General features: G+C 37.4%; 1 protein-coding gene across 1 annotated transcript; it reads right to left on the reverse strand.

The window, feature by feature from the left end:
* Window positions 1-2,595: 2,595 nt before the first annotated feature.
* smad4a (SMAD family member 4a) lies at window positions 2,596-13,863 on the reverse strand. Its single transcript, XM_038279078.1, has 11 exons — window positions 13,497-13,863; window positions 11,185-11,544; window positions 10,926-11,100; window positions 10,775-10,804; window positions 10,493-10,696; window positions 7,381-7,488; window positions 6,790-6,840; window positions 6,537-6,720; window positions 6,260-6,428; window positions 4,957-5,095; window positions 2,596-4,006 (listed from the first exon to the last, which is right to left on the reverse strand). Exons 2-11 carry the CDS (start codon window positions 11,422-11,424, stop codon window positions 3,795-3,797), a joined length of 1,512 nt encoding a protein of 503 aa, XP_038135006.1. The 5' UTR covers window positions 11,425-11,544; window positions 13,497-13,863; the 3' UTR covers window positions 2,596-3,794.
* Window positions 13,864-13,958: the final 95 nt, after the last annotated feature.

Below are 13,958 nucleotides of genomic sequence, written 5' to 3' on the forward strand. Positions count from 1 at the left end.
TTTCGGGTCATTGTGCTGTTGGGAGACCCAGCCTCCAACCATCTTCAATGCTCTGAGGGAAGGAAGTTGTTCCCCCAAACACTCCCAATACATGGCCCTGGTCATCCTCTCCTTAATACAGTGCAGTCGCCCTGTCACATGTGCAGAAAAACACCCCATAGCGGGATGCTACCACCCCCATGCTTCACAGTAGGGATAGCGTTCTTGGGAGGGTACCTATCGTTCTTCTTCCTCCAAACAATTAGGACCAAACTGTTCTCTTTTGGTCTCATCTGACCACATTACTTTCTCCCATGACTCCTCTGGATCATCCAAATGGTCATTGGCAATTTCAGACTGGTCTTGACATGTGCTGGTTTATGCTGGGGAACCTTCCATTCCATGCATGATTTCAAACCATGACGTCTTAATGTATTACCAACAGTAACCATGGAAACTGCGTTCCCAGCTCTTTTCAGGTCATTGACCAGCTTCTCCCTTGTAGTTCTGGGCTGATTTCTCACCTTTCTTAGAATCACTGAGACCCCACGGAGGTGAGACCTTACATGGAGCCCAAGTCTGAGGGAGTCATGTTTAGCTTCTTCTATTTTCTAATGTTAGTTCCAACAGTGGAGCTTTTTTCACCAAGCTGCTTGGCAATTTCCCCGTCCTTTGCAGCCTTGTGGAGGTGTCTTTGGTCTTGGCCACGTTAGTAGTTGGATTCTTACTGATTGTATGGGGTGGACAGGTGTCTTTATGCAGCTAACGACTTCAAACAGGTGTATCTAATTAAGGATAATAAATGGAGTGGAGATGGACATTTTGAAGGCAGGCTATCAGGCTTTTGAGGGACAGAATTTTAACTGATAGGTGTTCAAATACTTATTTGCAACTGTATCATACATATAGTTAAAAAAAAAAGATCATACATTGTGATTTTTTGATTTATTTATTTTATTTTAGACTGTCACAGTGGATATCCACCTACAATGACAATTTCAGAGCCCTCCATGATTTCTAAGTGGGAGAAATTGAAAAATAGCAGGGTGTTCAAATACTTATTTTCCTTACTGTATTTTCCTAATTTAGCCTGTTTTCTCATTTTTCCCTGATAACTGTTTTAGTGTATTTGGTTCAAAAGTAACTAAGGAAATTAAGAGTTGAGAGTTTCCTTCCAATTAACTTTCCTCAATCAAGTTTGGAAACACTACAGTACTGATCTTTTATTTCTTGGTGGGTGTCAAGACTAACAAGAAAGTAGTCCCTAATGTAACATTCCTTTTCAAAATCCCTCTTTAAATTGGTCTTATCTACTATTTGACATTTCTGAGAAACTAAATTGGGATTTATTTGACTTTAAGCCAGGTCAAAGGTTAACAGAACTGTATCAATAGGTGTAATAAGGACAAATTGAATTAAAGCAATGAATTAAATTTTCATTTTAATTGTTTGAAATGTACCTGTACAGTTGAATTGAAAGCTTCCTGGTCAATTGAAGCTGTGTTTTTACTGCCAGTGGTGCAGTAAAAGTGGAAAACAGTCCAGTTCTAAAATGATAAATTTAAAATCAGAATCTCCTCTCTTCATAAAGGACATTATGGCATTACTGAACCACAGAAAACTCTGGTGCCTTTTATTTTGCCCTGGCTGCAGCAGATGACCTTCTAAAAAGTAGCCATATCATTAGACGGGCCACCAATTTAAAAAGAAGAAAATAACTTTTTTTGGCATTAAGGCTTACAGATCAGTCGCTGCGCACTGTAACTTTGCAACACAGATGAGTACCTGCAAACTGTGATGTTTAGAAGTGTTAAAGCACCAGGGGAGTTTCCCATTAGTAAAAAAAAAAAAGTTCTGATTGTGATTCCTTTGTTGTCGAATGATATTTTCTGAATGCTGTAACCTGTTTTGATTCCAATTTTTTTTAGATTCGTTAGGTGCCATTTGACAGTCTGGTGAGTCATGGCCAACTGTAGCACACTGCTCAATGCTGGGACAGGCATCAAGCTGTGGCATTTGGAGAAGCCTTTTTATTCACCAAAATGTGTATATCAAATGAAAAGAAAAAAAGTTCTATTTATTTGTTTCCTGATTATGCGTTTTGTTCATTTAGTGAATATTTTCTCGGCTCTATTGACCTTCAGTGCTTTTTGTGATTTCTTTCTCACTCTTTTGGATAATGTATAGTACCTGATATAATATATACAAACTTCACGTGACCTTTCTTTTGATGTCATGAGTTTGCTACAGACATGTATATTCTGAAAATTGGCAAGTGAACTGACACGTGTTGTGTATTTTACAGAAAAAAAACAAAAACAAAGGACAATTGGGGGACTTTTATATTGACAAGGACTTTATCATTTAGTGTGTGGTATTAATGATAGAAACTATTATGACATGTAGTTTTGTTCTCTGAATATTTCAGATCTCAGCTCAGGCTAGCTTTTAGTGTTGGTTTCCTTAAAACTTGTGATTTGTCTTTGCAGTAAATAAACGTTTTCTTGTTCACTTGTTGTGCTGGCTCTTAACTCGCATACAAAACAAAGGACTTCTGGTTAGCCCATTAGATTTAAACAAGTAAACGCCAATAGCATTTCAACTCAGTGAATTCAGTTTATTACATTAAAGATGAGCAGGAAGTTTCGTTTTTCTTTTAACATTTTGCAGCTAGGTAGGAAAAAAAGTGTATAAAATACTGCCACAAGTGTTGGTTAACAGATTTGAATATTCTGATCAATCATGCTGGGTAAAACATGAAAAAAAAAACTTAATACTGAAACCACCTCAGTCTGGTTATTTCCTATAGCCTCCAATATATACTTATCGTTATGGCTTACACTTCCTCGCAGTTCATTTAACACTTGTTCATATGTTGATTTATTTATCACTCATTTTCTTACATTTCAGCCACTGTAATGTAATCTACCACCCAAACCACCTTCAGTATGAAAGATTTGACATTTTGGGTTTACAGCAAATTCCTCTCTTCCACAGACTGTAATAAGTAGAAATATCAACTATACTAAGAATACATGGATACAGCAAACAAAACTTAAAAAATAAAAACTAATAAAGTGCTAATGGACACCTAACCAAAGACAAAGGATGATATTTCTGTTGGTGTGTAAATGTTTTAAATTGTGTTTAAAAAAAAAAAGAAAAACAATTCACATGTGTAGTAATACTTTTCCATGGTGGTTAAAAACAATAAAATGGTGCTGAAAGATGCTCTAAAATTTACTGTTTTAAACCTAAAAGAAGATATAAAAGAAACTGTTAGCTTTGAAATCGATTTTTTTCTTTTAAAGATGTTTTACAAGAGCATGAGTAACATACAGTTTTCCACACGGGCCCCAATCTGAGAGGGAAGGACTTTTTTAACCCAACATACCAGCAGTATACTCCCAATTAAAATACACTTAGGACTAACAGACACATTGCAGTTAAATGATTCAAAATATTTGATTTATTCAGTATGAAGACTTTGATTGCTTCTTTTTAATTCATACAAGTTAATAACTAGCGCAGCACTTTATTGTGCATGTTTCTCGTATGTTTTCAAATTACCGTGATGTGTTCAAGTCCTGAAATATAGTCAGCATATTTCCAGTTTAGAGTATATTGCTGGTCTTTAGGTCCATTCTTCTACTACAAGCTGTACAGAACTCATATGACTGCAGTCCTCCTTTAATCACTCCAGGCCTATAGATGGAGTGGTTTGATGATAAAAGTATTTTTCTTTTGTTTGGTTTTTGTTTTTTTTACATTTTCTATAGATTTTCTTTTTTTTTATCAGTTTGTTGAATTTTACTTCAGTCAAGAGGTTGAGGGTCAGCTATGGGCATGGTGTGCAGAACTTCATCTAGAAGCTGCAGAGCTCGGTGTAAATGGATTTCGATCCAACAGGGGGTCTCTTTGATGCTTTGCCGTGGGTAGTCGGGCCCCCAGCCTTTTACAAAGCTCATGCGCAGAATACACAGCCTGCGCAGGTCGTCGACTCCGATTCCCGCGGCGGCAGACAAACCTGTGGAGGAAATTATGGACAGAACAGACATCTTAGTTGCTTTGCATGCAGTGCTGCAGCTATAAAGCAGAATTATCACAGCACAAAAACTCACTTCTTCAATAAGCATTTTTACTCATTTGAACAAACTAAAATATCTAATTTAAGTTAAAAGTAAAAACCTTGAAAAGTCAACAACATGGCTACCTGTGCTTACATTACAAAATGTGAAAAGAAAATGTTAACCCACTTTGATTCAATCTATTTCTGCTTTGTTGCAATGAAATGTTTTTTTCAGGATCAAACACAGTTGAAGGTCAAATACAAAAGTACATAAAAAAGCAGTTTGACTGAGCCCATGTTGGTAGTTTGTCAAAACCTTCAATCAATCTTTTACTATACAAAAGAGGTCTTGTCGTTCACTTTTTACTGCATGCAGTCATACCACAGCATCTCCATTAGATTTAGATCAGAATTAAAAAAAAATTTTTCAACTTTTATTTGATTCAATGCAATATAGACTGGATGTTGTACTTCAGGATTTTGCATAATCAAAGTTTGCTTAAAGTCTCCCAATAATTAGCGGACATACTCCTTCGGGAGCTTCTGCTTGACACTGAATTAATGGTTCCCCTTCTTACCATTCAGCTCTAAAGCAGCACCTTTCACACCGTCACTCAGAAGTTGTTCTGAGCCCACAGGATGAAGACATTTAAAAAGTTAATTTAATAATTCCTGCTTATAATAAACACCTGACACAATGTAGAAAGTATTTTCCTCTAGTCTGTGCTGTCAGTTGTTTTTTTTCTCCTCTCAAGCCACTCTATAATTTTCTTGGTTGTAGCGCTTTGCACCACCATGAGAAAGTCCCTGATACTACTTAAGACTCAATCCCCCACAGACTGTGATAATGACAAGCAATCATAGTAATACACTTCTTGGAGGCCAAGAGCAGCAGTGGGAGCACTCACTGATGGCAGGGGCAATGCCTCCCACAGAGCCGGGGCCCGGAATGTTCCCAGCCACGGCTGCCGCCTGAGCTGCAGCTGCCGCCTGAGCCGTCGCCGCCTGCTGTTGCATCTGCCTGTGGCACTGGCGTAAGTCGAACACCTGTCAATGTTCAGAGATGCAACATCTGTTTGTGAGCAAAGTGGTTCTAAATGAAACAACACAAACAATAAAACAGGACATAAAGCGCAGCATTTCAGACAAACTGTAGGCCATAAACAACTTCTAATATTAGTTTATTGGGTTTATGTCCCGTTACTAACATTTCAAAATTAATGCTGTTACAAAAAAAGTAGCATTGTGCGATTCTATACTAATTATTTTACCAGGTAAACAATTCTATAGTCCATCAAACATTCAGCAGCTAATCATTTTGAACATAGTCTTCAATGCTGTTCTTCTAAAGCAGCAGGGTGGCTTTTTTTCTTACTCTACACCTTCAGTCTGGACCCACCATAACAATATTTGTGTTATCATTAGCCACATAAGCATCCAATGACTTTACAAACAAATGAAGAAATGAAGGAGCAGAGTATGCGGAGTTGTTTTGTTGTTTCATCATTTAACAGCAAACTGAAAGGAAGAAAGAATCCTTAGCACCCAACCATCATCGGGCTAACTAAGCTAACATTTACACTGACAGTGCTACCGTACGTCATCAGAGAGGTTCGTTTCAAATCCAGGAACTTTACCGGATTGTTTTGAGAGCAAACTTTTATTTTCTGTTAAATATCAATGTGTGCCTCGTGTAGATTTCCTAAGAACAGTATTGTGTTTGCATTTTCAGCTATAAAGGATTGTTTTTTTGATGAACTCAAACAACAGCTCATTATTTTAGTCAGTTGAGCTACTGCAGCACTGAAGGGAGGGTCTGACTGCCTCCACTGCTGCTGGAAGATTTTACCAAAATTTAGGCAAATTTGAGTAGGTTTATACCCATATATGGTATATAGTTTTATTAATTTAAATCTGGAAAGTATATATATATATATATATATATATATATATATATATATATATATATATATATATATATATATATATATATATATATATATATATATATATATATATATATATATATATATATCTTTGCTTTATTTCAAAAAGTCCATGATTTTGATGACTGACATTTCTAGATTCCTTAGTGGTCTTAGTGGTATGAAAGGTACAGTTTGGTGGTTTGGACAATCTCAGGTTAAATACTCAAATTTCACTCAAGACTTTACAAGAACCCTGCTGTAGAACAGTGTGCTGCGGTCTCACCTTGATGTAAGCACTGGGATAGATCTTATGAACAGCGTCGCCCGGGGCGCGCCCTGCTTCTCGATCCAGATAATAGCTCTGAACAAACACCGCATGGTCGCTCAAACAGCGCACCCACACATCGCCTTCACCTTTGCATTCCAGCTGCACACCTTTGCCAATGTGAAGCCTAAAAGTTCAAAGAGGTCAAAAAGAAAGTTATGGATATTTTCCAATTTATACAATATAGAGCTACTGTTAAACAACATAGAAGGTATGTTTTAGTATTAGCAGTCACCTTGCTCTTTCAATATTCTCCGTCCTGTGGACATTACTCAGCTGACCCAGACAGAAGCGGTCTCCTCCTGATGGATCCACATAACCATCCACAGTGACAATCGGACATGTAGATGGCACCTTGAATGTCTCCCCAACCTGGACGTCCATTTCAAAGTACGCAATGGAGCACCAATATTCTGGAGCTGGAAGAACAACTCCTGTCAGTGGATTTGCACTCCGGGTATATCAGTTACGTCCTATTTTATACTCACCAGGGTGGTTTGATATAGGGGGCTGGAATGCAATTTCATTGGTGACAGGCCCTGGAGTCAATAAAGGTTAGCTTTAGTTTTTGATCAACACACCTTTTCATTTAAAGCATAACAAAAATTAGGAAGGAAAAAAAAATCTATGAACAGAATTTCATTGGATACTTGCATTAATTCTAAATGTACATCGATCCTCAGTTGAGATCTGCTTTAGTATTTGGTTTATAGCTTATGAAATTTTGTCAAAGTTCAGATTTAAAAGACTAATGTTGCTTTATTTAATAAATGAGTCAATATAAGAAATGTAAATCCTTCAATACATTCAAGTCTTTCTAAAGCAAAAATATCCCCTACAGCTACAGGAGTCTAACAGCCTGCTGATCAACTCACATTATTTAAGCACTATCTTCTCCTTTTATTTTAAAAAGGGGAAGCTGAGGCTCAGAAGAGAAACTTGTGTAAAGACTTTTGGTGTTTTAAATTTTCTAAATATCTTAGTGCACTCCCCAAACTGTTTTAAACACTAAACCTGTTCAATAAACACTGGTATTTAAAAGCAGAGTTCAAGCTGTGCGATTCCTGACTTTTACTTACAGTAATGGCCTGCGTGCGGCATGGGTGGGTGATGCTGTAGATGACCATTCTGGTGTTGCGGCACTGCTGGGGGGAAGCTGCTGTTTCTGCTCCAGTTGGGAGTGGGATCTTAGAAACACACAAACAGGAAACCAATGTTTGCAAAATGTTGATGTACAGTCATTCGCTTTGTCAGTGTCTCTAATAGGTTAAACAGCACTCGGAGCACTAGCTTGGAGAATCAGGGAGAAATTCTAGTAGACGGATTAAGAAGATAAAACCTGACATTTAAATTAACTATACAAACATGCTGGGTCTCTGATATTAAATTTAACTACATATTTTTGTTTTAGGGTGGTTAAATCTCTGAAATCATTTCTAAATAAAAAAGCTTCCCAGTATCTATCTATCATACTGGGAAGATGGAGTATCTATCAAAATCTATCAAAGTAAAATTACTGCATCTTTAAACTATTTAAAATTCCACCAAATGAAGATCCTATGGAAATACACTAGATATAATATAATGTCCTGTTTAGACAAACTGTCATTATGTGTGACAACATGGAAAAACAACCAAAAAGTCATCACGAAGAGAACCGTGGACATCCAAAAGGCTGGTTCATCCTCAGGTATACATTAATAATGATGCGAGGTTGGTCTGTTCAAAGAATTTTACACAGGCTGGGCATCATGGAAATGTTCAGCATTTTTAAAATGTGCATTGAACATTATGTGGAAATAGTGGATCTCAAGTCATTGGTCCTCGAAGTGGACAAAGAATCTAATTCATACCACCAAATTCATCACAAGTGACCCAAGGAGAAACAAAGAAGCAGCTAGGGCTGGGTACCGAACATCGGTTCTTTTATGGTACCGACCGAAATGCTTCAGTTCTACAGAGTATCGAAACATGCCTCGTCTTTCGGTACCAAGTTTCGGTGATTGGCTGTAACACTTAACGTGATTGCGTCATCCAGGAAAAATACATAGGTGGTCACGCCTACAGCCAGGGTTCATGTGTATCTGTTGTGAACTGGTTGCGAGCATCGTGGAACCCCTTTAAAATGCCCCCCAGGTCAAAAGTGTGGCTTCACTTTATTAACACTGATGCCAATAGTGCGCAACGCAATACATCGTGCACGGAAAAAATTTAAGAGCAGAAAGTTGCTCGGTGTTTGACTGCAAGAAGAGCGGACTGCAGCCGGCGCAACCATCCTCCTCTCATCAGCCCGTGGGCAGAGCAAAGCCAGAGCAGAGTTAATCATGCTGCTTTCAAACTGGACGCAGCAGGAGCAGCAAAATCACGTCTGCTGCTTCATTTTTGCTGCTTGTACCAGTTAGTTCTGACGCGCGGCTGAAGCAGCCTTGCTGCTCTGGCTGCGCGGTCGAAAAGTGGATCTGACGCGCATTGGGCGGAGCTACTCTATCCTTTCTCTGCCTTGCAGCTATATTTGCTGTGATCAGTGGGAATAAAGTAGTTTTATTATGTTTTTAAGTGAGAAAATACACCTGAAAACTTAATCAGTGCAGTCAGTTCATCCTGCCTTCCAATATTTCTGTCGGAGCCGCTCAGACCCCCACATACCAGCGGTGCGCTGTCAGTAGGATCCCATTCAACGGGCTCGTTTGTCTCCTGAGAAAGCATGTTACATGTTAATTTTTCTAAAGGAAAACTGCTAAGTAAAAAGGTCCTTACAATGTAACACTGAATATTAGACACTGAATTTTTTTTTTTTTATGTAAGAGGAAAAATGTAAATGGAAAAATCAGAGCTTAAAATAAAACTCAAGATTTGTACTTTTTAATGTTGTGTAATTTTCTTTTTCTTCGAATCGATATAAAACTGGTATCGAAAAAAGTATCGTTCAGGAACCGGAATCGAAGTGAAGGTATCGGTATTGGTACTGGCACCGAAAATTTTTTAACAATACCCAGCCCTAGAAGCAGCCATGACAAAGTCTCCATCTTAAGCCACAGAGAATTTGTGGGAAGAGCTCAAACACTTGCATAAAAAAAAAACTTCAGGTGGAATTCTCATGGAGTTTCTATGTTCCCAATCACACAAGAATCTAACTTGTACCGCTCCTGCTTAACGAGTTCAAGAACCGTCCAGAACAGGTCGGCCAACAGGATGTAGTATCATGGTCTAACAGCTGCTGAACCAACAACTGAGCCAAATAAAAATAGAAGTGCAGGAGGACCACGGTTTAGCTGCTGCTTTCATGTCTGATCAGAAACATTTCATCACCTTGTTGAGGCAAAGATGTTTCTAGCTTTTCACCTTGTGATTGGCTAAACTAAACTAAAACTAAAACTTGGCTAAAAATATCAACTCATCTGAACTAATCCAGAATGCTGCACATTAACTATCTGGTTTGCCAAGTTAAGGCTTGTTCACCAATGTTTTAAAATGTCAAGGCAATCCTAACATATACAAATAAAAACTACCGCAGATTTATGTCTAACTTTATTGAATGTAATAAAACTGCACTGTAAGGTATTTTGCCGTTAGGAGACTACATGTAATTTTGGTAATATTAAACGCCTGAACGTGGGAAAGTTTTCTTATGCAAGACTGTAAGAAAAATTGTTTTTGTCTAATAATAGTGTAACTACCTGGTATCAACTGCTTATAGCATTATAATCTGAACAATTTTGAAACATTAGTTTTGTGTTAATCGGTTTTTATATTTTTTTTTTTGTGATTATTTAAAGTGGGATGAAACTAAAGAGTCAAATAGGGCTTATTACTTCTTACAGTCACACTTCAAAAAGACAAGAAAATTCCTAAGTGGGGTTTCCAACCAAAACATTTAAAAAATGTAATCTTGTAATGGATTATAAGAATAAAAACAATTATAGAAAGTTCATTTAAACAAAATGCAACAGAAACAAAGAATATTTGTAAGTAATGGCTTCTTTTTTTTTTACGTTTCCCAAGATTTTGTCAGCTTTTTTTTTTTTTTTGGGAATTTCATATAATTTCACAATAGAATCTCCAGACAAAAAGCTTGTTGATTTGTAAACATAACCTTAGGGAACCCCTCCTCTAAAGGACCTGTGGCAGCTGATTTTACAAACTTATGGTTACTTTTTTAATTTGTCTGCATTAACTATAATCATATCTCACTTGATGGTCCAGCACTGATGGTAGAGAAAGCAGAAGACGAAGCTGAAGTGCTGCCCTCCGACGGGGGAAGCAGAGGGGGGCTGCTGAACGTATCCTGTGGAACCGGCCTGGATGGAGGATGCTGGATTGTCTGCAGGTGGCTTTCAGAGCTGGCGTGCGACTGCTGGTTTTCATATTCAAACTCGTCTTTTACTATTAGTGGACCTGGCAGAAAACGACAGACATGATTAAGACTGATGAACGTCTATAAAATCTTAGACGAGGAAAGGGAAAGCTTTGTACCTGAATTTGAAAGGGTCAATGTTGATAAGTCTGCAAACACATTAACACAAATTAAATATATAAATCAGTGATCTCTACCCCCTTTAAACTGAAGTTATTTTTACAATAATGTCTATATAACTGAACTGGTGAAAATGGGATCTTAACTCACCAATTCCTGGAGAAACAACCCTCTCGTAGTGGTATGGGTTGACACAGACGCTGTCGCATTTCAGGTCAAAGGCATACTGGCAATATTTTACATGTTTCAACTCATTCTTGTGTAGATCTGGCCATCGCCACAGTCTGGCATAGACCACATGGGGGAAACCTTTACGCCCTGCAACCTATACAACAAAAGAGAGCTTATAAAAGTCAACCCTCCTCACAATTTACATCAGGTGACACTGGTAAAGGAGACGTTGTAATACCTGTAAGCGTCCATCCAAAGTTCGCTGTATGGTTACACACTTGCTAGGATGAGCCCCATTTGTAGTGATGGCAGTAATAAGAGAATCCAGCTCATCTTTCTTCTCCTTCAGCTTCTTGACAAGACTCTCAATGGCCCGCTTTGCAAAGCTTTCACTTTCCCCTCCCTGTCGGTGGCACATGAGGCTGTGCACGATGCTAAGGCAAGCATCGTTGCTGGTAGGAGTGTTTGTGATTGACATCTTGCCTCGCTGTTTTCAGCACTGGGTGGGCTTTCCAACTGCGTCCTTTATGGGGTTTTTTGTTGTTGTGATGACAACAAGAAGTTAGTCCTTTGCCTAAAGTAGCCCACGTTTAGCCACCTAAAACAAACAGAAAGTCAGTGCTGTTTTATGGCTTACAATTTTAAAGCAAAGGTAGTCATTGGAAAGCAATTTGTTTATATCAAAATAGACAAACATACAAAAGTAAAAAAAAAAAAAAAAAACTATTACATTTCTTCCATTATTTCCACCCAGGCAAAAAAAACATTTTTTCACTCTTTATTAAAGGTAACCAGTTTTTATTTGGTCCTAAAAATACTTCAAACCCAGAGCTATTCTAATCATATGGTGAATCAGATTATATTGACATGTACTGCCTCACAAGAAACCCTGTATAGAACACTGCAATTAACGTCTGTTAGAAGTGAAAAATTTTATAATTTCTTAAAATAGACAAATTAAGTTTCTGCTACATATGTATCCAACAGCTTAGCTACATTGTCTTCTTATTTCTTACTCTTTAGTAGCTTACTTTTTTATTTTAATACAGATTATATGCTGTTTATGTGAACCACAATGACACAAAATGTTCTAAGGAATCACATATAGGTTAATGATAAAACAATGATTACAGCAAGTCATCATACATCTATTAAATTACAGTGTGCAAAACACATTGAAGTTAAAACGCACCAATTTCTAACAAGAACATTGTTTAATTCATGTCAATTGATTTGGAATTTTAAAAAAAAACGTGTTTTTAATGGAAGAGATGTTTATATATTGTCAAAATTTTGTTGAATTTTATGTGTGCAATGTGCTCTGGGTGTTTTAATGCAGAATATACAGCATTACAAGAGGAAAGCTAATTAAATCTATGATCTAAGAATGTAAAATCCAAAGTATAACTCAAAATGCACCATTGTACATTACCTTTAGATAAACGAGCTATTTTCATATGATACTTTGGAATACTTAAATAGACAAAATAATCCTTGGTAACAGCAAACACTGTTTGAGTGTCTGTCATGATTGACTCACACCTGAACCTTCGGAGGCACATAAAGGCAGGTATTAAGTCAGCTTTTTATCACCTGAAAAACATTTCCAGGATTAAAGAACTAATATAAATGCAGGATCTACAAAAACTCATTCATGCATTTATTTTAAGCAGAATTTATTAAAGCAACAGTGTCTGCATAGGTTTAACTATAATGTCCATCAGACACCTGCAATTGATCCAAAAGGCTGCTGCCCACGATCTCACTAAAACTAAGAAAGTAGAGCACATCAGCTTTGTTCTGAAGTCCATACACTGGCTCCCCGCTTTATAGAACAGACTCCCATTTGTTGCACCTGCTTTTGACAGTTGAATTTAACTGTTAATTAAGGTATTATTAGTTTAAGATTATGATCCAACTGTTTTACTACCTGCTTTTATCATGTATTTATCTGTATTTGCTTTTACTCTTTTATTTTTGTTCCACTTCATTGTGTAATTCATGTAAAGCACTGTCCATATATTAAATTGTAGCTGCTATATAAATAAACTTGCCTTGCCTAAGTAAATCATCACTGAAACTAATGCTGAGTTCAATGTGATGGAAATGAGAACTGGCAACCTCCTGTATCAGCACCTCAGCCCTCAACTATGTTCATATAAATGAATATCTTGCTTTGACCAACAACAACAATCGTTTAAGAATTCAGCGACTAGATCCTTTATAAATTAAGCTGTACCAATAACACTTTGCTAGGGATAGCCAAGGTGGCTAACCTACCACTGCTAAGGACCATATTAACTAAAAACGGTTAAAAACATTTTTTTTCTTGTATAAACCTTGAACACATAGCCTCGACATATTTTACAACTACGAAATATATGTACAACTTTGCTAAAAAAATAAATAAAATTATATATAACTGTTATTATAGAGGGTACGCTAGCGTGGCTAAGCTAACTAGCTGCTGTGTTAGCTTAAGCTACTATTTATCAAATGGCTAAAAGAGTATTTAAATCTTATCAGTCGAATACGATTTATTTTACTTACAGTAACCAACTGGGCAGCAGCGTAATTCCACGCGTAGATGATGGAGTGAAGGTAGTTTTATCTTCCTCAAATCTGACAGGCTATCTTATTGTCGATAGCTTGCTAGCGCAGATGAGCTAACCAGCTTCACGCTAACAAACCTTCCCTTCTGTTGTCCCGTAAATCCAGCATCCCACGAAGTTATGAAACCACCGACCAGTCTTCAAGCAAAGGTTCAAACCAGAACACTTCATTCAAATTTTGTCCGTATTTTCAGTTAACATCAACCCGCTGAATGACTATCTAGCCACGAAAATAAACAAAATCTGTCCTCCACCCACTAGGCTTGGACTCAACCGTGACAGGCGTGGCGCTGCGGTGCTGCTCGTTTCAATGCATTTTGGAAAGGATAATAATCACGGTTTCCATACAGGTAAGGTATGTATGGAAGCCCGTTTCCGCCACTCTGTAAAAAAAAAAAAA

Source organism: Cyprinodon tularosa, unplaced genomic scaffold (assembly GCF_016077235.1).
Source record: "Cyprinodon tularosa strain WSP-4 unplaced genomic scaffold, ASM1607723v1 ctg1019, whole genome shotgun sequence".
NCBI classification, from domain to species: Eukaryota; Metazoa; Chordata; class Actinopteri; order Cyprinodontiformes; family Cyprinodontidae; genus Cyprinodon; species Cyprinodon tularosa.

Coding starts and splice junctions, on each gene's coding strand:
- smad4a (XM_038279078.1), bottom strand. CDS start 11,424: ATGTCAATCACAAACACTCCTACCAGCAACGATGCTTGCCTTAGCATC. Junction 11,101..11,184: donor CTTTGGATGGACGCTTACAG/GTATTACAACGT, acceptor TTTGTTGTATAG/GTTGCAGGGCGTAAAGGTTT. Junction 7,489..10,492: donor CATCAGTGCTGGACCATCAA/GTGAGATATGAT, acceptor TGTGTTTCTAAG/ATCCCACTCCCAACTGGAGC.